This window comes from Myxine glutinosa, chromosome 9 (assembly GCF_964187855.1).
Source record: "Myxine glutinosa chromosome 9, kmMyxGlut1.1, whole genome shotgun sequence".
NCBI classification, from domain to species: domain Eukaryota; kingdom Metazoa; phylum Chordata; class Myxini; order Myxiniformes; family Myxinidae; genus Myxine; species Myxine glutinosa.
Window position 1 is genome coordinate 132,426,243 of NC_136269.1, and position 26,687 is coordinate 132,452,929.

Sequence of the window (26,687 nt, forward strand, 5' to 3'; positions counted from 1 at the left end):
ACGACGCAAAGCAACGCATTACAGGCAGATGTCGGTGTGGCAGATGTGTAATTCAGTAAACCATAACAGTAAGTAAGAAGACCATTACAGTAGGTCTGTACCCGCCCTGGCTCCCAAGGGTACATACGCAGTACAAGCGCATGTAGTGGCACGCGAATCTACCGTTGGCAGCGATCGCACGAGTCACGAGCGGCCTCTGAAGGCTGCCTGGACGACCGGCATGGCCGATTACGACGACGCACAAACGGTCGAAACGCGCCTCTCCAGCGAAGCGCGCAGGACCGCCGGGATGCCTATGGCAAGCTTGTCCATCTGCACCGCGCGCGGAGGATCGGAGAAGATCGGCAGACCGAGAGAGTCCCGGCTGGACAAACCATGTTTGTCCCAGCGTCGTCCCGGATCGGTATGATTGATTGTCATGATTGTCACGCGGATCGGAGAAGATCGGCAGACCGAGAGAGTTCCGGCTGGACAAACCATGTTTGTCCCAGCGTCGTCCCGGATCGTTATGATTGATTGCCATGATTGTCACGCCAGATGACCCGGATGGATTGGCCATCCCGGATGTCCGACCGATCCATCCAGTTGACGCCATCGTTGCATGGCACGGATCCAGCCGGACCGCGGATGGATCGACCATCCACGGACGCAATGGCACAGAGAAGGCCCGGATGGATTGGCCATCCCGGATGTCCGACCGATCCATCCAGTTGACGCCATCGTTGCATGGCACGGATCCAGCCGGACCGCGGTTGGATCGTCCATCCACGGACGCAATACCGCAGTGCAGCTCATTGAGGCTGCATTGGGAGGGAGAGGTGTACTCTATTTGATTGATTAATTGTATATTTAAAATCAATAAAAGATTATCACAAAATATTGTCTAATCAATTGGCGCATCGCATAACTAACCCACAAGGGGCGAGGAGGGAGTCGCCACCCGGGCGAGCAACAAGAACCTCCCGGGTCCCCACAAGAGTCGAGGTGGCCCGATCACAAGGATGGGCCATGTCGAGAAAACAAAAGGTCGCAGGGGCCATGGGTCACGGTGTACCCAGTGAGACCAGCGCGACCTCACGGGAGCGCGGCAGATTAGCAACATTGTCATATCCCTAGGACATACTATCCACAAACCGCAAGAATAACGAGGTAGACAAAACATCTGTTAAAGAGGTGGCTGCAGTGCGCTGCATACCGAAGACAGACGACCTTCACAGTCTGGGTCAGGCTGAGTCACAGTCAGACTGGGGCATAGGGAAACGGAATCAGACGAGGCGTCTCGCAGTCTCGAACTACGAGGCAAGAGCTCTGTCCGATAACAACGAGCCCAGAGTCAAGGACGAGCACGCAGTACGGTGTCCTCGTTACATGCGCAGGCGACGAGGGAGTCGGGCGCGACGCTCAATGTCACGAGGTCACCGTGTACTCCCACCGCGGTGACCCTGAGGGAGCGCCGCGGTACGTTGTACACGTCGTGACGTAAAGGACAATTAGTACATAGAAAGGTAACGAATCCCCGATGAGACCGCGGGAAGCACGCCATTACGCAAATGACGCCGCGAAGCGAACGCGTCTAAGATGCTGTAAAGCGTACGCGTGATACAGTCGGTGACGTCATCAAGTAGGTCGGGCGGGTTTGACGGCGAGCTCCAGCCGAGCGGCATCCCCAGACGGAGCAAAGCAGCACACCGAAATCCAACGTCTCGCGCGCAGCAGCACCCGAGCGAGCCCGAGATCGGCACACGGCACACGAACCCGGCCGACGGCGAAAGCATCATCTAGGGCGCACCGCGTACGAGGGAAACCGAAAGCCGCGTCTCGGCCCGTTCCCGTTGATCCAGAGCGGGCGAGCCCGCCGAGCCGAGGGGCGAGCACGCCGAGTCGAGATGGCGAGCAAGCCCGGCAGCGACAGACCGCACGACCCGAAGCAGCGCCCCGCCTGCCTGGCTGTCGGGTCTAAGGAGCGATCACATACAACGCCCTGAAGTAGCATCTCATATGAGGTGCATCGAGCATGAAGGATGAAGAGGAGGCCTTTCAGTCCGACAAGCCTGCTCTACACCAACACTACATAAACGCAATATGACGCAATCCAACAGCTTATCGAATTAAATAATTGGGTGAAACGCGGGGTGTAAAAAAAGAATGAAAGCATTCGGTCCACATACATTCCATGCACAGCATTTTTACAATGGTCGCAGGTGGTTAACGCATACGCCGTTTGATCAAGTAAAACAAAGGACGAAGAAGAACGATCACTTATAGAATACACATGGTAGTCAGGTATACGATCAACCATTAGAAGCATATGCCCGTGTGTCGTGAAAGGCTATGAAGGTCCCGCTCGACGTCCATAGAAACTCGTCCGTGCTGCGACGAGTCCTCGCCAGGGCCCAAGCGAGCCTCCATTGAGGCGTTTCCGGGCGATCCCCTACTCAGTGGGGCCGGCGAGAGGAATCCAGCGAAGATGCGGCGCGCGCAACGGGCGCGTCGTGCATAGTAGGGATTCCATCCAGCGACGGTGCGGCGCGTGATGCGCGTGTAAGAGGGGATCCGACGAGCAGCGAGGAATCGCCGGCAACGCAGAGAGGGCCGCGATCAGAATCGCCGGCCTCACAGAGTGCCCGCGAGAGGAACCGCATGCAAAGGGGTCCATCCAGTGAAGAGGCGGCGCGCGCAACTGGCGCGTCGTGCATTTGTAGTGATTCCTTCCAGCGACGGTGCGGTGCCACGCGAAGGGTGCCACGTGTAGGAGGTGATCGGAATCAGGATGGGATCGCGGGCCTCCCAGAGTAGTAGCACGCGATGGGAGCAGTGCACGTCGATTCGCGTGGAGGAGGTGGTTCCACCGAGTATCGAGTGGTCGGGGTGAGCCGGTCGTGAGAGGCACGGCGTGCTTCCGATGAGCAGCGCGCGTTCGCGCGGAGGAGATGGGCCACAGAGTAGCGAGTGGTCGGAGTGGAGCCGGTCGTGAGAGGCACGGCGTGATTCCGACGAGCAGCGCGCGTTCGCGCGGAGGAGATGGGCCACAGAGTAGCGAGTGGTCGGAGTGGAGCCGGTCGTGAGAGAGAGATGTGACTCGGAGTAGATGGGCCACTGAGTAGCGAGTGGTCGGAGTGTGCCGTCCGTGTGGAGGCATAGCCGACATGGGAGACGTGATCACTCGCGTAGGAATCTCAACTCGGGCCGAGGCACGCATATCTAGGATGAATCCCTCGGACGGAGCCGTTAGTGCTTCCGAGCTGCGACCGGACGGGTAGGCCGGCGGCTCCAAGCGGGTCCGTCGTTCCGACGGGGTCTCAACCGCGGGACGTTGCCCAGTAGCATCGTGCTCCAGGCATCGAGCCGGAGTCCGTCACGCCTGCTCTGGCGTTCGGGTCTCATGAGAGCAGGTCGCTTTTTGTCGACGCGGTCCCGCGAAAAGGCTTGCGACGTCCCGTCTTTCGAGGCAGGCCGGCAGTGAGAGTAGTCGGAGCTCCGTTGCTGGAGCTAGCTCGACGGGTCCTCCGCTGGGCATTCTTCTCCGAGGCGAGCAGTGCAGGAGCGATGTCAGGAGAGGAATTACGATTAAGTGTTGTGAAAATCAAGATTCAACAGCAACCCAAAGTAGGTTTAATCGTAATTCGTTCTCAACATCATCTAGAGAGAAACCAATAAACATGGTATTAATAATACATACAGGTGAATACAGGTGCGGACAGGCTGTATGACTATAAAAGCTTTGATACATATTGCAGACACGTTACCTTTCTAAGGGAAGCCCAGAGAAGCTCTAGAGGTACATCGCTAGGGTTACATCGTGGTGACGGATCTGCATCGCCTGTCCGCGCTGATATATATATAGGAACCGAGAAAGGGTCGCGTAGCGGCCATGAGGCGAATAACATCAGTGTCGTAATTTGGATGACGATTTCATTACAGCAGTTATTCCCGGGGAGCAAGCAGGCTTTGGCTTAGGTCACAGTACTTGGGGCCAACTAATATCGATGTCAAATACCAATGAAGGTTTAAAACAGGAGTGGCTTTTATGGACTTGTCTATGGCATACAAGACTGTTATGGTGGAATGCTCCACTACTCAATGTCCCCAAGATCCGACACTACTAAACGACCATGTCCGTTTAAACGACGTTGCTCAGTAACTGCACTCTCTGCGTTAACCTATGAAACAGAACAATTATTCCTTCATGTATGCTTCATGATGAAAATGGTTCGACTGATGCAATGGACAGTTGAACGTGTTGTCCCTCTGATGTTTACCCATGCAGGATTGGTGGTCCCGGAATGGGTCAAGTTCTTCGAGGGTGCTGGAATTCCTCCTGGACCATCGGCAAATTATGCTTTAACATTTGTGGATAACAGGTATGGTTTTTGTTTTATGTGCACATTTGTTGACTTTTTATCTCTGCATATTTGTTTTTGATTTTTACGGGATTAAGTCAAGGAAATGGGCTCAGGTAGCCCCGAAACGTCTTGTGTTAATGAATTGGGTACTGGGTCCAGTTTTGATGCAAGACATCCTTTTCCTAAGATAAATGACAGCCTTTCCAAAGTTTTCCAAAAATAACCCTCCAAATCCGGCATGTCACAACCGTCCACTCATGACACAACAAGTGCAACTGAGTGTCAGTCTGAAATGTGTTTGAGCAAGCCGAGCGATTGCCACCAACCAACTTGGTCCCTCGTGGCTTTCCCCGTCTTCTGGGGGTTGACGAGAATGTAATAGACGTGGTCTCGTTCTCCTTAAATGTTATTTCGGCCTCACCCTTTACTTTAAATTTGTTTTTACTCGTTAATCCCACATAGTAGTAAACGTATGTGTGTGTGTGTGTGTGTACACACACACACACACACACACACACACACACACACACACACGCATCGTCTCAGTGCACGCACGCACCGGGATGATGTTAGCGGGGACACCCTGTATTTCATTCAGAAACCGCCAGACAGACAAACAAGATAAACTTGCCATGACAAACAAGACAAATAGGCCATGACAAACAAGACAAACAGGCCATGACAAACAAGACAAACAGGCCCTGACAAACAAGACAAACAAACAAGGCATCGGAACCATGTCCGAACCTTAAGTTGTGCTCCTCATGGTCGTATCTCCCCTGGAAAGGGGGCCACAGGCCTCTTTCCCAAATCCCTAATTTTCACTAAAACAACTTCTCCACAACTATCTGAGCAATATGGATCAAATTTGGTGCAATGCATCAGGACAGTAAGGTGTCATGGGGTTGTGCTCTCCATCCGGATCCGCCCATTTAAAGCAGGATAAAAAGGACGTTTTGCCCCAAATATTGGTATTGTATTTCATTCTAAATCTTATTCTCAGAAATCGACAACCTGATGCAGACCAAACTGGTCATGCGGCATCGTGACCATGCCCTAACCAAAGGTTGTGCTCCTCAGGGCCACAGGCTCCCTCCCACAATGTCTCGTATTCATTCAAACATATGTTCCTCACAAACAAGGCCTACCTGACCGATATGGATCAAATTTGGTACGATACATCAGAACACAATGATGTCATGGGGTTGTGCTCCCCATCTGGATCCGCCCCCTATAAGAGGCTGAAAGGGGGGTTTCACCTCAAATTCGGATAATTTATTTTAAAATCTTCTCGTAAACAGTGGGGAAATAACCATCAGTCCCCACGGGGCTATTTGTTTTTCTTGTTGTTTGTGTGCGAGAATGGAAAGTTGTTTAAGCTTTGTAGATGACCTATGTTTGATTGTGCTTTTGCTGCAGGATCCAGAAGTCAATGCTGTTGGACCTGACGAGAGAGGTCCTGCATGAAATGGGGATCTCCGTGGTGGGAGATGTGATCGCAATAATCAAGCATGCCAAGGTGGTCCATCAGCTGGTACGTTCTTCACATTGATAATCCTCACAAGTGATTTCAGACTTGAGCAGACTGCATGCAATATTGTCAGACCTTTGGATTGACCAGGCTGTGGATGCTTGACCAATGGCGTTGGAGTATTTTTGTCTCCTATATTATCATTGTGTGCTCTTTTTTTTATATTCCCAATTTAAGTATTGACGAAATTGGAAAAGAAACAAATAACTGTGGAAGTTTTTGTAAGTTAATGCTGGACTTGCTTTTATGAATGCAGTGGAATCAAAGGAATTTGCACTTGTGAAAGCAAATTTATTACCTCCGCCACCAAAGGTGGACGGTTATGTTTTCACCCATGTCTGTTTGTTTGTCTTTTTTTTTTCTTCTTTTTTTTAAAATACAAGATCGAGGCTCGTGAAAGAGCTAACATTAATCACACAAAAAGTCAAACCGACACATAAAGCACAAAATAAGGGGAGCGGTAGACAAGATGGGGAGAGAGGGGGAAGGACAAAAACACAACATTTGAGAGGAGGGACATCGGGAGAAATGTGGGAGGGGGAGGGCTTGGGGGGAGGTGGGAGAGGTATAAAACATATGAACACTGCAAGGACTTCCAGGAAAGAAGTTGGAATTTCAAAAAAAGTGTATCTGGGGTGAATTAGCGGGGGTAGAAAAGATCAAGGTTTTCGATGGGGGAAGATAACAGATGGTGCTGAACAGCTGTTTTAAAGACCTGGAGGGAGGAGTGGGATTGAAGGGAGTGGGGGAGTTTGTTCCAGAGGCGGGAGAAAAGGGGAATGAAAGAGTGAAGGTGAGCAGAGAGCCTAGATTTTGGCAGTTTAACCATAAGAGGGTTGCTGCCAGATCTTGTGCGACCTGAAGGAATATTTGGGGGACAGAGCACAGAGAGAGCTGGGGGAGCAAGGCCAGAGAGGAGTCGGTAGAGGACAGAAAGACCACCAACCTGCCTGCGGTGAGTGAGTGAAAGACCCTCGGAGTTAGCTTCATCGCAGGAGATTCCAATGATTTTGAAAGAATTCAAGGATTCAAGGATCTGGATTCAAGGATCTGGTCTCTCTGTGAACAGGATATTTCCAAAAAAGTTGTGGACTGATTCGGACGAAATTTGGTAGACAGGTTGGGTGTATGACATCTATCTATAATTCCAGTAATCTCTGTCTGTCTGTACGTTTGTCTGTGACCGCTGTTTCTCGACAACCACGGGTCCGATATACTTTTAACTTGCCAGGTATATTGCTGGGGACCCGAGGATGTGCCTTTTCAAGGTTTCATATTAATCGGACAATTACTTACCGAGCTATGTCCAAAAAACGATTCAACCAATCAGAGAGCAGCGAACGATCGCGTGTGCCGAACGTGGCGGGCACACTCTGCCTCGGATGGCACATTTGAGAGCGTATTCATTTATTTCACGTTTGCAAACTATGTTGGCGTTAAACTATGTTTTACAACTAATAAAAACGAATTTGCGATTCATTCGCTTTCCTGCGCGTTTGTGCACGCGATGGCGATTTCTTTACCAAACTCCGGAAGCCGTTCGCTTTGGACCAAACCATTGCATGTAAATAGAGGGGGGGGATTGTCACCGTACTCGCAAGCCGTTCGCTTTGGACCAAACCATTTCATGTAAATAGAGGGGGGGGGGATATAATTTTAGATATATATATAGTACGGGCATGCCCTAGTAGATGAAATGATTAGATTTTGGTGAAGATCCAGATCCTTGAATTCTTCAAGTGGTTCTTCACCATTGAGAGATAGGGCCAAAAACGATATACGATATCTCATCAAGATACATATGTGTACACACACACACACACACACACACACACACACACACACACACACACACACACACACACACACACACACACACACACACACACACTTTACCCAAATGGAGAAGTTTAAAAATGTCATGGAGTTGGGTGCTCATGTGCTGATTTTGGGGTCATGAGGTCAAAGGTCAGAGGTCATGTTAGGTAAAAATCCTGTTACCATGATAACCTGGGAACCAGTAATATGATTTTGACCGGTATAAGTATGTATTATGATGCAAAGATGAACTGATTAGATTTTTGGGTTAAGAGGTCAAAGGTCAAATGCCAAACATCCTGTTGGGTAATAATGGTGTTACCAAACTAACTTGTGTGAACCAGTCATGGGATTTTGACCAAACTTGCTATAATTTTATATTATGATGAAAAGATGAACTGATTAGATTTTGGGGTCAAGCAGTCAAAGGTCTGAGGTCATGTTAGATAAAAATTCTGATACTTAGCTAACTTGTGAAGCAGTGATGGGATTTTGACCAAACTTGGAACACGTATATATTATGATGAAAAGATGAACTGATTAAATTTCGGCATCAAAGGTCAGAGGTCATGTCAAGTAAAAATGTGATACTTGAGAACAGCTGAATAAATTTAAATCAAACTTGGTACAAGTATGTACAATGACGTAATAATGTGGGCGGAGGCATATCGGTCGATGTCACGACTTCAAAGATTGTCCAAAGAGTGTCGTTCTATTTTCTTTTTTTGTACTGAACTGGTTGAAAACCAACTTGTGCAGTGAGGGCAGGCAGGATGGCGTCGAGGTACTCACACTCACCTCTAAGCTGTCTACCCTGGGTTTGAATCCAACCCAGCTACAAACTGTCATCCTGTTGTTTCACAGTGATTCATCAATGCGTATGCCGTCCCTCAATGGACCTTGAATTGGACGTCCCGTCTGCTGGCATTAGCTGGTGGACATTAAAGATTCCGTGGTGCCCTTTGCGAAGAGTAGGCAAGCAATCGCTGGCAACTGGTACAAATTCCAAATTCCTGCTCGGACCTTGTGTTCCCCATCCCAAGGGAATGAAGTGCAAAAGGGTCAACCCCAAGGGAATCACTACACCCCTTACCTGGGCATGCAGATTAGTAGTAGTAGTCGCAGTAGTAGTAGTAGTCACAGTAGTAGTAGTAGTTACAGTAGTAGTAGTAGTTACAGTAGTAGTAGTAGTAGTCACAGTAGTAGTAGTAGTTACAGTAGTAGTAGTAGTAGTCACAGTAGTAGTAGTAGTTACAGTAGTAGTAGTAGTAGTCACAGTAGTAGTAGTAGTTACAGTAGTAGTAGTAGTCGCAGTAGAGGTAGTAGTAGTAGTCGTAGTAGTAGTAGTAGTCGCAGTAGTAGTCGTAGTAGTAGTAGTCGCAGCAGTAGTAGTAGTAGTAGTAGTAGTCGCAGTAGTAGTAGTAGTAGTAGCCGCAGTAATAGTAATAGTAATAGTGAAAATATCTGTGCTGCTGCCTTGTGTGGTTATTGCAGGAAGTTGGAAAAGCCGTTGGGGTGCAAGGGTTGTACAGCGATTCGATGCCGATGCCTACCACACTGAAGCGAAGTCCTCATACCGGTATGGTTCCACCAATTGAGTTACTGCACTGACAGTTGGAGTAGTATGCTGATAATTCTACAGCAACATTTATCTTTATCACGTTTTAATTTATCCTCACGCGACATGATATTACGTTCTAAGGTTTCTCTGAAAGAAATGAATGCGCCAAGTTTACTTTGGTGATCCTTTTAGAATTTACTGCACACTTAAATGTAACTTTGATAGTTTACGACAGTACTTCTGTCTTTGTGAAGATAAAGTTTTAAAAGATTGCAATGAACATCAATACTTGTGGGCAAAAAACAAATAAACAACAGAGGTGTAAAGTGAATGTCATGACTATCAATAACTGTAAGAAATGGGCAGACGTAGCTTTACGACATGAACAAAGTTAGTGGGATGAGTAAAGATTTAGAATCGTTACGAGGTCCGACTTGGAATTCCGATGAGCCATCACCTAATGAGGGGTCGTGTGGACAGTGCTGTTACATTGACGAAGTGAGGCAATTCTACCAGGCAAGAAAAAAGGTGATGAGGAGTAGAGGTCAGTGGAAAGCTTGGAATGATCAATGATGACCATGATTAGGAACATATATTACCTGTGGCTGATTGAAACTAGGAAGGGTCAGATTTCTAAGAAGCCGGCCAGATGAGAACTGGTTGAAAACCAAAGCTTCACAAACCTTTCTGTAGTTGAAGGCTTTGGCTTTGACAGCGTTGAGCAGCACCAGGAGCGAGATGCAAGGATGGTGGCCAACGATGGAGAAGCATGTTGTACTTCACATGTATGCTCCCTGGAGTGTATTTAAATACTAGAACGGCGCTCGGTGGAGCACATACCTCCGCCAGGCTGAACAGTTTATGTTTTGTATCCCACTGATACTGATAGGGAGGGGGGACTTACCGTCCTTTTTCCCCTCGCTGACGTCACACTCGACCAATCCTGACGTCCCATTGACTCATCCCATCTCCATGGCCAATCATCCCCTTCGGGGCAGGGCCTTACGGCCTGCTTGACGCCCAATGACGAAGCTCAGGGCGTGGCCTGTCAATTACGGTCCTTCGAGGTGGAGTCTAGACATCCTTCGGGAATGTGCGGCTGGGCGGGCTTCCCTTGCCTATCATAATGTCCGGTTATTCTGTCCGTTTAATGGCCGTTGTTGTAATTACCTCCACCACCAAAGGTGGATGGAGGTTATGTTTTCACCCCTGTCTGTTTGTCTGTCCGTTTGTTTGTTTGTTTGATTGTGAACAAGATATCTCAAAAGGTTGTGGACGGATTCGGACAAAATTTGGCAGAGATGTAGCGAATGTGACAAGGACGAAATGATTCTATTTTGGTGAAGATCCCAGATTCGGATCCGGCTAATATAGTTTTTAAAGTGATTCTTCACCATTGGGAGATAGGGCCAAAAATGATACAGAGCAGATCAAAAACGATCTTACGGCCACAGGTTTTGGGTGTACTATGAAGGGGAATCCCTGGTTCTCAAACTTACCGGGCCTGAGGCTACCGAGCACAAATAACTTTGTACCATGGCAGGTTGCTAGCCAACGAGGAACACCAAGTGGTCCACCACGCGATCCCATGGTTCTCTGTCTGACCACCGTTTGTTTAGCTATGCCACGCGACTTTCCAAATGCGCCCTCGGCTGTGCACCAATGTTATCTTAATTAGGGCGGCTGAGCTTACCGCTTGGTGCATTCCGGACCGTAATGAGCCAATTATTTTGGGAATGATAATCTCGCTGTCTAAACTTGGTGTGTGAACAGCGCTGGATCAATGGAGGAAATGACGGACACTGACAGATTGGAAATGTCAACAAGGTATTTATTGTTTATAAAAACAGGGATAATTGTGCAAAACAAAGGGCCGAAGGGGAGAGGGGACTCAAGGACTTTAATGTTCGTGGGGGTGGGGGGTGGAAGGCTGCACACAGAGGGAACAATGGGGGAATGTAGATTCAAAATGTACAAGCGATTGTGACAATGGAGAGTGCAGCAAGATTGGATGAAATGCAGAGTTGATGCAGACTGGATGAGATGCAGAAAATGAGATGAGTTGCATGAGATGAGTTCATGAGTTGCATGAATGCATGAGATGAGTTGCATGAAGATGAGATGAGTTGCAATGAGATGAGTTCATCAATAAAGAGGGCATTGTTGATGCCCTCTTTATTGATGGTGAGTCTGCGTTCAATGGAGAATGATAAAATAAAAAGCTGAGAAAAGAAAGTGTGACATGATCGTCTAAAATTTATGATGATAGCCTAAAAGATATGGAGAGCATGGCTTGGCTTTGGCCCTAACATCTGCCTGACGATGTGCTCGCTCCATTCGTCCCAATGCTTCGAATCCCAGCTCCACCCCGCCAACGCCATTGCTACCACTCGAGTCTCAATCGCCGCTTGCGAAGCACCACAAGACAAGCACCGACCCGAGCCAATGCAGGACCAAAGCCAAGAACCAACGCGCAGAGAGCGAGCTTTCGCCCACGGCGAATTTATAATCCCTTAGCGAGGGCGGGGCCTGAAAGTAGATCAAAACGAGCCCTTGATGGAATCCAGGATGCTGATAGGCACACCTTCCGCTAAGACCTCAAAAACCCTTAACACCACAAAGACCCTTAAGACTTTGAAGACCCATTAGACCCCAAAGACCCTTTCAGATATTGAACACCCTTAAGACTCCAACGCCTTCGTTTGTTGATGTATGTAATTTTTATTTTTTTTAATGTAGGAAATAAATAAAATAGACTCGATCTGAGGAGGGAGCAATGGTGTTCCATCGAGCGGGGTGTTCCTTCACCAAGCTGCATGTGGAGCGCTCGCCCAGCAGCTTACTCCAACAATACTGTTAGTCATAACTAACTCCAACAATACTCCAACAATACAGCAACAATACTGCCTGGAGTGTCACACAATGTCTGAATTTGACAAATGAACACTATTTTAATAGTGGGATCTGCTCTAGGTCATTTCCACAGTTAAAAATTTGAATTTCGGTTCAGGTGAAGAGATTCTAGACTTTTGCGGAAGTTAAACAAAGGCATGAACACTGGCGTTTAGAATGGAGCTCCGAGGTCGTTTTATCTTCGGCCGTGAACTGTCTTTTACAAGGTAGTGGCATTATAAAGGAATGTAAAGTTTGAGTGAATTGTTATAAATTAAAATTCGTTAGCACATGTCCGGTGTTAGCATGGGTTGTGTTGAATTTGCAGCTGCATCCAGGATGATCGCCAAAAGCCTCCCTCAGGATTCTCCACCACACAGTGCAATCCACACAGCCATGTGCAGCCTTTCGGATCAGTTGACCTTTGGCCGATTGAGGGTGAAGCCAGAGGAACGGCAGGTGTCTGTCACGGTGTCAAATACACTGGGGAAAAGGCTTCAGCAAGGTAAATGATGTTGAAAGGACAATGTGGCCAGTAAGGGAGGGATGTGGTGTACATATTACCAGCTCAGGTGTTTTGGCACTAGTGCTGGGCCGATATCGGCGGTGTCAGCAATCGGCACAGGCCAATATCGGAATTTTTTCGGTAATCGGCACCGGCCGATTGGAGTCAGAGTGAGTGCCGATTACTGATTACAGTCCTATATACAACCCAAAAACCTTGAGTAGCTTTCACGCTTGTTTATGGCGAATTTAATTTAATATGTAATAAAAAACAACGTTGCATTATAGACGTTTCAAGGAGATGTGCATAAACATTATTCGTTATAAACAGCTGGCAATTGTCGTGTGATGGGTAGAAAAATTTGGCTCGGTAATTTAGAAAACATAAATACGGCAAACGGCTCGGAAATCGAGTGTTATCAAATTTATTTTGCTTTGAAACTCACAAAGAGAAACAGCATAACCTTTCTATAAAGCATGCACAATTGTATGTTTTTGTATCCCACTGATAGGCCGGATCTGGATTCGGACCTGAACCAAAATCTAATCGGCTTGGTCTCGTCACCTAACCAACTCAGTCCACCAAGTTTAGTCATAACTCGTCCATAACTTTTATAAACATCATGTTATATAATCGCTTTTCGCCCGATCTCTCAACGGTGAAGAATCATTTACAAATTAAATAATTCTCGTATCCGAATCCATATTCAGATCTTCACCAAAATCTAATCTATTTGTCCTTGTCAGACACCCAACCTCTCCACCAAGTTTCGTCCAAATCCTTCCACAACTTTTTGAGATGTCCTGTTATGTATCGTTTTTGGCTCTATCTCCCAATGGTGAAGAATCACTTAAAAAATTATACTCGAAGATCCGAATCCGGATCTTCACCAAAATCGAATCATTTTGTCTGTCACATACACGACCTCTCTGCCAAATTTCGTCCGAATCCGTCCACATCTTTTTGAGACATATTGTTCATGAATTAATTTTTTCACATTTCAACGGTGGGCCGACAGTATCCTGGGCCCCAAGGAAAAGAGGTACTTTGCAAACCAAGTCTTTAACAGCCCCATTATACAACATGTTGTAGCGGCTGCCGCTGAGTTTTCACAATCGCCTTGCACCTATCAAGGACGCGGAGCGATCACCATGCCGGGCTCGTCCAGGACGCCCAGGCCCGCGCTCAACTTGCCAGGCCGCAGCCGGCAGCCAGGACGCTGGGCCACGCCCCCTGGCGCTGGGCCTGGGCAAACCCCCTGGCGGAATAGATATATATTGCTGACTGATAAACGGTTTTTCAGAGTGCCTGAGTGTTTGATTTCATTAAAGCAACTCAGATGAATTCTAGCTTTTTGTCGCGTCCATTCTTCCGATCGACGTGGGAGCCCCGGCTCCTTCATTGGTGACCTATCGACATGGACACGGCAGTCGCCCTTAAACTGCCTACCTTCTGGGAGGCTCACGCGGCGGTTTGGTTCGCACAGGCGGAGTCCCTGTTCGCCCTGCGAGGCATCACGGCCGACGACACCCGCTTCCACCATGTGGTAGCTGCGCTCGGGTCGGTTACCGCGGCCCGCGCCCTGAGCCTCCTCGAAAGCCCGCCAGCCGCTGACAAATACGGCGCGATTAAGAAGCTGCTCCTCGATGCTTTCGCCCTCCCATCGGCGGAACGCGCACGGCGCCTGCTCGATCTGCCTGAGCTCGGCGACACGCGCCCTTCCGAGCGCATGGACTACATGCTTTCACTGCTCGGCGAGCACTCTCCGGCATTCCTGTTCCGGGAGCTGTTCTTCCGTCAGCTGCCTAACCCGGTACGCCTCGCCCTGGCAAGCACGACGATCACAGATCCCCGGGCCCTTGCCAGAGAAGCCGACAAGATCTCCGCCGCAGGACAGCGCATCGTAGCGGCGACATGGGACCCACCGCCGTCCGACGCAACACCCAGGGCGCCCGAGCACCCGGCACGGTCGACGGCCGAACTGCCGACGCCATTGGCGGCCGCTCTACCGAGCCGACCACCTCCGGCACGACGACCGAGGCCTCCACCTGACCAAGCGTGGTGTTACTATCATGCCAGGTTCGGACAGAAGGCCCGGACATGCCGACCCCCGTGCACCTTCGGCAGGCCGGGAAACGGCCGGGCCGGCGTTCATTACCAGCCATGAGCGCCGGCCACACGGGCAACTTACTGTTCATCACGGATATAGCGTCCGGACGGCGCTTCCTGTGCGACACCGGCGCCCAACTGAGCGTCATACCCGCCTCTGACCAGGACAGGCAATCCGCGGTTTGCGGCCCCTCCTTAGTTGCGGCCAACGGATCGACTATCCGCACCTTCGGCCCGCGCAACGTCACCCTCTGCTTCGGCGGCCAACGCTTTGCTTGGACGTTTGTAACCGCCAACGTGCCCGTGGCTCTGCTAGGCGCCGACTTCCTCTGCGCACACGGACTGCTGGTGGACGTCCAACGGCGTCGTTTAATCAACGCTGAAACCTTCAGCTCCCTGGTATGCACATTGAGCAGCTCCGCGCCGACCGAGCTGGCATGCGCCGTCCCGGCGGCGAACGAGTTTGCTCGCCTGCTCACGGAGTTCCCGGCCCTCACGCGGCCGACGTTTTCGGCCATCGCAGTACGGCATGGGATCGAGCACCACATACCAACCACGGGCCCGCCGGTCTACGCCAGGGCCCGCCGCCTCGACCCAGCCAAGCTCGCCGTAGCGAAGGCCGAATTCGACGCGTTGGAGCACCTCGGCTCGTGCGGCGCTCCGATAGCGCGTGGGCCTCGCCACTGCACATCGTGCCAAAGCCGGGGGGTGGATGGCGCCCGTGTGGCGACTACCGCCGTCTCAATGACGCTACCACCCCCGACAGGTACCCGATCCCGCATATCCAAGACTTCTCCGCCCGTCTGGCGGGACGGGTCATTTTTTCGAAAATTGACCTCATACGGGGATATCACCAGGTACCTGTCAGGGCGGCCGACGTCCCTAAAACGGCAGTCATCACGCCGTTCGGCTTATTCGAATTCTTGCGGATGCCGTTTGGTCTCAAGAACGCGGCTCAGGCGTTCCAGCGCTTGATGGACGGCGTGCTGCGTGACCTGCCGTTCCTTTTCGTTTACCTGGACGACATCCTCGTCGCCAGCACGTCCCGGGCCGAGCACCTCCTCCACCTCCGGACGCTGTTCGAGCGCCTCAGCGAGCACGGCCTCATCGTCAACCCGGCCAAATGCCACTTCGGCACGACGGCCGTTGATTTTTTGGGCCATCACATCACCAAGAACGGGGCCGTGCCGCTGCCAACCAAGGTCGAGGCCATCACCACGTTCCCGCGTCCCCGCACCATAAAGGCCCTGCAGGAATTCCTGGGAATGGTGAATTTTTATCACCGCTTCGTGCCCCGCGCTGCTCAGCTCATGCGGCCCCTCTACGAAGCCCTCCGGGGCATGCCGGCCAAGCACGACATCGCCTGGTCCGCAGCAATGGATGCGGCCTTCCAAGGCTCAAAGCGGGCCCTCGCCGACGCAACACTGCTCGCTCACCCGGTGCTCAACGCTCCCATCGCCCTCACCACGGATGCCTCCGACTACGCGGTGGGCGCCGTACATGAGCAATGGGTGAACGGGGTTTGGCAGCCACTCGCTTTTTTCAGCCGGCAGCTCCGGCCGAACGAGCTCAAATACAGCACGTTTGACCGGGAGCTCCTCGGTGTACACCTGGCCGTCCGCCATTTCCGCCACCTCCTGGAGGGCCGACCTTTCACGGCGTTCGTCGACCACAAGCCGTTGGTTTACGCCATGGCCAAGGTCACGGAGCCATGGTCGGCCCGCCAACAGCGCCACCTCTCCGCCGTGTCGGAGTTTACCACGGACATCCGGCACGTCGCCGGCAAAAACAACGCCGTGGCCGACTGTCTTTCCCGGGCCAGCGCGAACGCGGTCCACCTGGGCGTGGATTTTGCGCTTATGGCGGCGGACCAAACCACCGACACCACGGTGCAAGCCCTCCGGGCGGCGGACACGGGCCTCCGCCTGGCCGACATCCCCTGCGCGGACACTGTCCTGCTCTGCGACGTCTCCCAAGGCCAGCCTCGCCCCATCGTGCCCGTCGCCTGGCAACGCCGCATCTTCGCCTCCCTCCACGGCCTTTCCCACCCGGGCCGGAAAGCTTCCCAGAAGCTGGTGTTTCGTCTGGCACGGCCTTCGTCGGGACGTCCGCGATTGGACCAGCGCCTGCACGGCCTGCCAACGGGCCAAGGTCCACCGACACACCCAGGCCCCGCTGGCACCTTTCACCGTGCCCGAACGACGTTTCGACCACGTCAACGTGGATCTGGTGGGCCCCCTCCCCCCGTCACGGGGGTTCACACACCTGCTCACCATGGTGGACAGGACCACCAGGTGGCCGGAGGCCGTTCCCCTCGTCTCCACCACCACCGCCGACGTGGCGCAGGCTTTCATCGCCACCTGGGTCGCCCGCTTCGGCGCACCGGCGGACATCTCGTCAGACCGCGGTCCACAGTTCACCTCCGAGCTGTGGGGCGCGGTCGCCCGCAACCTGGGGATCAAGCTCCACCGTACTACGGCCTACCACCCCCAAGCAAACGGGTTGTGCGAGCGATTCCACCGCTCCATGAAGGCCGCGCTCATGGCCGGCCTTCAAGACGTCGGGTGGGCCGACCGGCTGCCGTGGATCCTTTTGGGCCTTCGCACGGCCCCCAAGGAGGACCTCCAGGCATCCACCGCCGAGCTTGTCTATGGCCAGATGCTACGCGTCCCGGGCGAATTTGTGCCCGACGCTACCAGTCCCTGGTCCGCAGCTCACCAGCGCTCGGACCTCCAGGAGGCCGCCCGACGGTTTGCCCCCGTGCCAACATCCCACCACGGTGACCCCCAGTCCTACGTCCCCCCAGCACTCCGCACAGCGGAGTATGTTTTTGTGCGTCACGACGCACATCGGTGGCCACTCCAGCCGCCGTACGACGGGCCCTTCCGGGTGCTGCGACGGGACGACAAGTCGTTCGTCATCGACATCGGCGGCAGGTCGGACCGGATTGCTGTGGACCGCCTCAAGCCGGCGCACGTGGACGTCGACCACCCACCACGGGTGGCCCTTCCGCCGCGGCGAGGCCGTCCCCCGTCCACGGTGCCCCCCACTCGACCGCCCACCACCTCACCGGACCCCCTCCCACGACCCGCCAGGGGTCGCTTCGGCCGGGTCATCAGGACCCCCCTCAAATTGACCCTGCCGGTGCAAGTCGATTCTGGGGGGACGTGTGTAGCGGCTGCCGCTGAGTTTTCACAATCGCCTTGCACCTATCAAGGACGCGGAGCGATCACCATGCCGGGCTCGTCCAGGACGCCCAGGCCCGCGCTCAACTTGCCAGGCCGCAGCCGGCAGCCAGGACGCTGGTCCACGCCCCCTGGCGCCGGGCCTGGGCAAACCCCCTGGCGGAATAGATATATATTGCTGACTGATAAACGGTTTTTCAGAGTGCCTGAGTGTTTGATTTCATTAAAGCAACTCAGATGAATTCTAGCTTTTTGTCGCGTCCATTCTTCCGATCGACGTGGGAGCCCCGGCTCCTTCAATGTTAACCTATAGGTACGTTCTAAGTACATACTGCAGTTCCGGTCCCTGGTGCGATGGGTTCAACGTTTTGCTGCACGATGCCAAAGTCCAGCAATATTTGGAATTATTTTCCAAAGATTGATCTTCCGCTGAGCTTGTTGAAGCACCGGGTGAATAGCCCCCACTCGTGCGCTGATACCACCATTTAAAATACTTATTCAACGGTCGATCGGTTTACTTACTGTATTAAATCGGAACGGAATCCCTTTTCTAACCTGGGGACTCCCTGTACTGTATTTTGTAGAAAACTTGCTTTTCACACGACCAGCCAAATATGAAACGCTTCATTTTATATCGCCCGTAGCTTATCGAATGAGCACAGGGTAGCTCATCATTTGTTTGAAAATGACAGGATGCTGTGCCATTCAATGCACCAATCGATTGGAGTAGTGATTATAAAATGTATCGATTCAGAGCCATTCAATCTTACTATAATTCACCAAATGTCCGTCTGTCAGTTCGAAGGTACCACAAAAACGGTTGAACCGATCGCAACGATATTTTGGGTGGGTATTCCTGGGACCCCTAGGAGTAAAATAAGCTATATTGTTTTTCCAATTTTTTCCCCAATTTTCCAAGTTTTCCAATTTTCCAGTTTTTCCAAACACGATGGAATAATATTTACCGATATGAACAGTGATGTGGCTTTTGTTGAAATTCTACAAATACTGTTTATTCTACGTACCAGGGGAGAGTAGATCGACTCCTGACGAACTCTTCCTATATAAACGTGCGGCTCCGAAGTAACACAGCAGCGTGTGCAAAGCGACTGAGAAACAGGTGTAGCGGCCGCTTCCGTGTTACAGATTCGGCGCGCACTCTTCACACATAAACGTGCGACTGAGAAAGACGTGCAGCGGCCGCTTCCGTTTTGCAGAATTGAATCTTTTTTCAAAATGGGCGCCATGTACTGTTCAGATTTTGATGATTTGCGTGTGGTATGATTCAACGGATGTTTATATGAATCGTTTAAAATAAAAAGAGCCTTCAATTTCTGATGTTTTGCCTTTCCATTTGGGCTTCCCAATTGAAGCCCCGCCCATAGGGCGGGTACCGTTGCTAGTAATGTCAATCTGCCAATCGTGGGCACGGCAACGATCCAGCGTGGTATCCACTTCATGTGTGCACAATGATGCTATTATTTACCACTTTATAATCGGTATTGGGCAATTTATTTATTTATTTTAAGATCTCTTAAATTTTTTAATTTGTAATTGGTTATCGTCAATTTTTTCGAATCGGCCCAGCACTAGGTGGCACAACTGTACTATTAGAGCATTTGTGTGTCGGAAAGGACTTAATTTATAACTCACACAAGCTCAACACTAAATTAATTCAAGATGCAATGACTGAGTATAAATGTCTATGATGGAACGGCATCTTTGGTGTGCGATGGAAAGTGTCTCACAAGGTGGACAGTACAGCATTCGAAGAGGTACCAGTGAAGAAGAACAGGCGTGTCACGGCAGAGACCGAGGGCAAGTATGTGGTGAACATGCCAAAGGGAGTCACGCCAAAAACAAAGAAACTCATGCAGCAGCAGAAAATCCAGAGTGAGTGCTGCCACGTTTGCGGGTTATGTTGTCATAATTATTGGGTGGAGTGGTTCTCCGATCAAATCGAAAGTTGTGTGGTCAGTAGTCTAATGTTGTTGTCATCAAAGCTTATTGTGGTGGACGAATTTGTTTTTTTAAAAATTGACAGCACTCAGTAGCATTTTTCACTTTGCTGTTTATTAACCGTTTGACGCCTCAACTGTGTTGGACTTGCAGGCAAAGCGCTCCAGCGGAATTCAGTATTTGATCGCCTCGGTGCAGAATCTAAGCCTGACACCACGACTGGAAATAAGGTAAGATTTGATGATGCGTCACGTTCTTCTTTCTCGAGTCTCCTTGATTAATTGTGAATGTCGATTAATGAGGTTGATGTTTAAAAAAAATTCACTTTTCCTGGAAGATAGGCTATAGTTGTTTTTTTCGGAAGATGGAGGCAAGATAGACCGTAAGTTTCGACATTTGTATTGCGGTGGACTGGACCGGACCACAAGGGACATATTACATATTTTCACATGACCTTGACCATAACAAGTTCAGGTCCCATTACCCTGACAAATGTCACACTCTCACTATGTCTCTAATGCTGGTGTTGGCTTCACAATTATGGCGGCTGGCTTAAGATATTATGATCTTGACTTTGAGTTCCTGTCGTGCCATTGAAATAACACCAGGTGGGTTGACCCAGCCTGTCATCATTCCATCTTTGGCAAAATGAGTACCAGCTTACTGGTAACATGGGTGCGCTTCCAGAAAACGATGCAACCGGTAACTACAGGATACATACAAAACAACAACACCTATGTCTCTCCGAAAGGACCATCTGGCAACCCCCTCACCTCTCATCTACTTTCTTAGTGATCCTTTTGAGGATGCTCAGTCCCTCAAACTATTGGATCTCAGTATCAGTCATGATATTTCTTGGGAAAACCACATTTCAAAGTTGGCCTCCAAAGCCAGTCGGCGACTAGGCATCCTCTGTCGTACAAAGTCCTTCCTTGGCACAGTTATCAACTATCAACCTACAAAGTCCTATCAACCTACAAGGCCTTCATCCACAGCTTGATGGAGTAGTGCTCTCTCCTTTGGGCTGGCTCCCCTGCCTCACATCTTGCTCAGCTTGACGCTGTGGAAACCAAGGCCTTCAAGATCATTCGAATCTCCCACACTGAAGCTGAGTTTATGGGCCTATCACTTGGCCATCGCAGACAGATCGGTGGTCTCTCTGTCTTCTCCCGGCTCCTTTCTTGTCTTGCACCCTCTGATGTTTCCATGCTTTGTCTTCCCAGGTTTCTGCAGGGCACCCACGGTTCAACACCAACCCCCCCCCCCTTCTGGTGAAACTACCCAAATCCAGGATCACTGCTCATCTCCACTCATTTGTTCCTCTTTTCCCCCACCTGTGGATCCAGCTTCTGCACTCTCTTAAATCTCATTATTCCCTTCAGGTCTACCTACATATTATATTTTCACCCCTGTCTGTTTGTTTGTCTGAGGCAGGATATCTCAAAAAGTTGTAGACAGGTTGGGTGTCTGACGAGGACGAATTGACTCGATTTTGGTGAAGATCCAAAATAAATTATCCAAATAAAAGGATTTTTTGTTCATGGATTCTTTACAAATGAGAGATCAGGCCAAAAATTATATTAAACAAGCGTTACGCCTAGGTCCCCCGTCGGTGAAGTGATGCGAGTTGACAAAGTGGAAGACGCAAGGCGGCCATCTTGGATTTTGACGTGGCGACCCAATTTCCAATAGCGTTCTCCCTTATGCGTAGATACACCCACACACCAGATTAGAAGTTGGTAGTTCGTTTATTTTTCAAGATATTTCGCTCACAAGGTTCAGCGAACCAATTTTCAATAGCGTTCTTCCTTATGCCAAGATACACCCACACACCAGATTAGAAGTTGGTACTTCGTTTATCTTTCAAGATATTTCGCTCACAAGGTTCAGACATATATATGGTGGCGGCCATCTTGGGTTTTGACGTGGCGACCCAATTTTCAATAGCGTTCTCCCTTATGCCTAGATACACCCAGACACCAGATTAGAAGTTGGTACTTCCCTTATTTTTCAAGATATTCCACTCACAAGGTTCAGACATACATGGCGGCGGCCATCTTGGATTTTGACGTGGCGACCCAATTTTCAATAGCGTTCTCCCTTATGCCTAGATACACCCACACACCAGATTAGACGTTGGTACTTCACTTATTTTTAAAGATATTCCGCTCACAAGGTTCAGACATACATGGCGTCAGACATACATGGCGGTGGCCATCTTGGATTTTGACGTGGGTTGCACCCACACACCAACTTAGAATTCGGTCCTTCGCTTACGCACGCACACACGTACGCCCGCACGCACGCACGGACGGACGGACGGACGGACGGACACGGACGGAGGGGAAAACCATAGTCCCCCTTTCGCTCCGCGGTGCGACGGGGGACAAAAAAAAACACCTTTAGAGGCCATTTTTCCTCACAGAGCAGGGGTTGGCCTTTTTCGGGCACCGTGGTCCCCTTTTTTGAAGCGATGTTTTATGGCCGGATGCCCTTCCTGCCGCCAACCCTGTTAGTCACCTCTTGCGACACACAGGGAATTACCAGTGAGCTGGTACTCAATTTGCCGACCTCAGAAGGATGACAGGCTGAGTCAACCCCCCTGGAGTTAATTCAGCGATCGACCGGGATTCGAACCCAGGATCCCAAGCCAGCCCCCTCACCGCTAAGCCAACACCAGGCTAGGCCAATATATATAGCATGATATTTCAAAAGTTTGTGGACGAGCTATGACAAAATTTGGTGGATGAGTTGGCTAGGTGACAAGAACAAGCCGATTAAATTTTGGTTCAGTTTTGGATCTGGATCCGGCCTATCGGTGGATACAAAACGTAAACCGTTCAGCCTGGCGGAGGTATGCGCTCTACCGAGTGCTGTTCTGGTGTTGTAACGTGAATGACAAGGACATTAATAAACAATAAGTCGATGGTGCACACAGCATTTGAACATGTGATCCCAGCACCACAAGTCATGTGATCAGGGAATGCCAAAGAGGCCAAGGTTGGCAATATGTGAGTATCTTACGCCAATATCATTTCGTTACAAATCAACTGGTTATGAAATGCATTCGAGAGAAAATGCTACTTAAAATTCCGAGTTTTTGTTTTTGCCAACTGGCGTTTAATGAGCAAGGTAAATTATTTACCTCATTATTACTGAAATTGAATCGATACATTCAGCGTGCTTTGTTGAGAGTCCAGCATGTCAAGTAAAACGTTGCGTCACCTGCCTTCCATCCCTTTCACATCTTCACTTATCCGCAGCCGACAGGTGTGTTCAGTCGCCTGGGGAAGCAGGAGACTTGCAGCGATGATGATGATGATGATGATGATGATGACGACAACGGCTATGACAACATTGACAAACGGGATGATGACACCGCCTCAATACTGCAGTACGCTGGTGTCCTCAAAGCCGTGTCGCAGAGCTCCAGGCCGGTCATGATTCGCATAAATCCACCAGCACCATCTGTTGTTTTCAAAAGGCCGGTCACCATCCGCCGACTCGCCACCCCCGCAAAAGCGAGCACCAGCGTCGCTGGGATATCGTTGTACAGCAGAACTGAGGCGGCAAAACAGCGAGGTGGGGTGATGCGTCGACTTGGAAAAACGACAGCGCTAGAATCCAGCAGTGAAAGCCGTGTGAGCAGCAGCAGCAGCAGCAGTAGTCGGAGGAGTGGACTCTTCAAGCGAAGCAAGGTGGCCATTTCTAGCTTCTGTGAGCCAGTGGTCTCAGTACGCAGAAAGGCAGTAGGCCCAAGCCAAGGAGTTGGTCAAGTAAGCAGCAGCACTGTAGGAACCTCTCAGGGCATGTTCGCATACGGTGACAGCGAACATATCATCAGCGTTTTTCAACGGCTTGGAAGGAAAAGCTCTTGAATGTGAATGAATGACGAGTTTAACAATAGGTTGTCATATGATGAATGTACAGTCGAGTGTTGAGCCACCAGTTTCAGGAGCTAACACTATGAAGTCAGTCATGGGCAAGTTTTATTCATAATGGAGTCTATTGCTGATAAAGCTTCGGGGTCCATCCGTGTTTCTTACAAGTGCACACGTGGGAAGGGAATGGTCGTGGGCGCCTTCCCGTAAGAGGGGAGAAGGAATATTGGGGAGAGTCCAAAATTTCTCCATAATTGTCAACGTAATAAATAGATGGATGGGGTGGGATTGCGGGGGGTAAATAAAAACACTTTTGGTCGAAGCTCGGACATCTACATTTGGCTGCAACAATGATGAAAGTTTTGATCGCCCCCATACACTTTTGGTAATGTGGTGTTCGGTAATCTTTGGGAATGGGATGTGGACGACGCAGTCGACAAAATACCTCAAGTCAATTGCAGATCCGTATAAATAAACATTTTGGTAGCACGCCAGAAGAAAGATAACTTTCTTATTTTCCTTTGATCAATTATTTCTTTTATTCAGATGCACACACGACAACCTTTTGTTCATCATCTTCTCGACGTTTCTCCTTCTCCGACACAATTCCTTGTTGCATTGTTCATCTTAATTCGGCAGCAATTGTACCAACAAAATGTGATCGCGGCGCCTATTTTTGTTTTATATCACTGGGACACTCCGCCGCAGTTTCTCCCCGGAAGGGCACAGCGACCTGTCCGCGAAGTTTCCAGTTGGATCATTCTCCCGTCGAGTATTTTGTACAAAAATATTCACACACTCCACCCGTCCTTCCCCACCGTGTTTGAGGGTAAGGGAAAGGGGAGCGGAGGGGAAGGGGGGGGGGGGAGGGGAAAGGGGAGGGGAAGGAGGGGAAGGGGGGGCGGGGAAGAAGCAAAATGTTTTCGCAGGTTGAGGTTACTGTTAAATATGTCAGCATTCAATTATGAAGTGGTAACCTTTTTTGTATCAGGCCGCAGTTGGTAGGTTAAAGCGATGCACCAACAAAATAGCCAAACTGGCTTACTTGACGAAGCCAATCACAACGACTGCAAATACTGTACATGATTTCTTTTAGTTAGCACTGAAATGTGGTTTGTGGGATTTGAAGTGTATTCAGTCACCACCGTATACTATATCTGCATTTAGTAATCTTTGGGCTGCTTGTGAAATGTAAAGAAAATGTCTGAGTGTGAGAAGGGACAATTTGTACGAAAAGACAAGTTTCATTAAAGGTTTACTTGTGTTTGAGAGTGCCTTTAATCGTTTTCGGATTTGTTTAATGAAATCTGTATGTACACTCAGTGTGCAAAACATTAGGAACACCTGCCTAATTATTGAGTTGCACCCTATTTTGCCCTCAGAACAGCCTCAATTTGTCAGGGCATGGAGACTCTACAAGGCGTCGAAAGCGTTCCACAGGGTTGTTGGCCCATGTTTACTCCAATGCTTCCCACAGTTGTGTCAAGTTGGCTGGTAGTGGATCTCCACTACCAGTCAAGTTGGCTGGTAGTGGACCGAATAGCTTGTTCCATCACATCCCACAGATGCTCAATTGGATTGAGATCTGATGACTGGGCAGGCCACTGCAGGAAGCTGAATTCACTGTCATGTTCGTGGAACATTGTGGCATGGGGCATTATCCTGCTGAAGAAATCCATTCGCAGATGGATACACTGCTGCCATGAAGGGATGCACCTGATTGGTAATGATGTTCAGATATCCTGCGGCATTCAGATGTTGCTTCACTTTTATCAAGGGGCCCAACGTGTGCCACGAAAACACACCCACACCATCACACCACCACCAGCCTGCAATGTTGACACATGGCATGATGGATGCATGTACTCATGTGGTTTTCTCCATACCCTAGGCCTCCCATCAGCATGAAACAGCAGGAACCGGAATTCATCAGACCAGGCAATGTTTTTCCAATCCTCCGGTGTCCATTGTTAGCTCACCTAGAATGAAGTTCAGGGGACCTTATGCAATGGCACATCGTCCGTCCGTCCGTTACGATCGTTAGCAACTTCGACGGACGAAGAAGTTAGCAACTTCTTCTCCGACACCGCTGAAGGGATTGTGACCAAACTTGGCACAAATGATATTTGTTGTGTTGTGACTAAAGTTTGTTCAGGCATTTAAAAAAATCGGTGTCTAAGGGGGTTTACCGGGGTCAAAGTGGGTCCAGGTTTGACCCCCCAAAATAGGTATTTGCTTTCTTCTCTGAAACTACACACACGATTTCGATGAAACTTCACCACAACCTTCATCACCTGTGATGTACCAATGTGTGTTCAAGGCATTAGAAAAATTTGGGTCTGAGGAGTTATACGGGGTTGGGAGGTGGGGGAGGAGGAGGTGGAGTTGCCCCCCAAAATAGGTATTTTTACTTGCAAAATCGAAGATTTTTCAAGTATATTGGTCGGTTGTGTTTGTGGTTCTGTCTGTCTGTTTGATTGTCTGTTTGTTTGTTTGTTTGTTTTGTTCAACCACCAAGTATATTTGAGGTCAACATAGGCCAAATGGTCAACATGGCCAAATTTCTAAAATCCTCAATTTTCACCCAATTGACTTGAAATTTGAAGAGGACTTGCATATATCTGGTCACTGAATTCAACCACCAAGTATATTTGAGGTCAACATAGGCCAAAAGGTCAACATAGGCCAAATTACTAAAATCCTCAATTTTCATCCAATTGACTTGAAATTTGAAGAGGACTTGCATATCTGGTCACTGAATTCAACCACCAAGTATTCTTGAGGTCAACATAGGCCAAATTTCTAAAATCCTCAATTTTCATCCAATTGACTTGAAATTTGAAGAGGACTTGCATATCTGGTCACTGAATTCAACCACAAATTATATTTTAGGTGAACATAGG

General features: G+C 49.7%; 1 protein-coding gene across 1 annotated transcript in view; it reads left to right on the forward strand.

Moving 5' to 3' along the window:
* Positions 1-25,053, forward strand: part of C9H19orf47 (chromosome 9 C19orf47 homolog) — a 39,502-nt gene extending 14,449 nt beyond the window's left edge. The window contains exons 2-8 of the mRNA XM_068128124.2: positions 4,268-4,361; positions 5,763-5,877; positions 9,187-9,271; positions 12,474-12,650; positions 19,685-19,837; positions 20,057-20,133; positions 23,167-25,053. Of these exons, the coding sequence (XP_067984225.2) occupies positions 4,268-4,361; positions 5,763-5,877; positions 9,187-9,271; positions 12,474-12,650; positions 19,685-19,837; positions 20,057-20,133; positions 23,167-23,781 (1,316 nt within the window). The 3' untranslated portion in view covers positions 23,782-25,053. The remainder of the gene's footprint in view (positions 1-4,267; positions 4,362-5,762; positions 5,878-9,186; positions 9,272-12,473; positions 12,651-19,684; positions 19,838-20,056; positions 20,134-23,166) is intronic.
* The last annotated feature ends 1,634 nt before the right edge of the window (positions 25,054-26,687 follow it).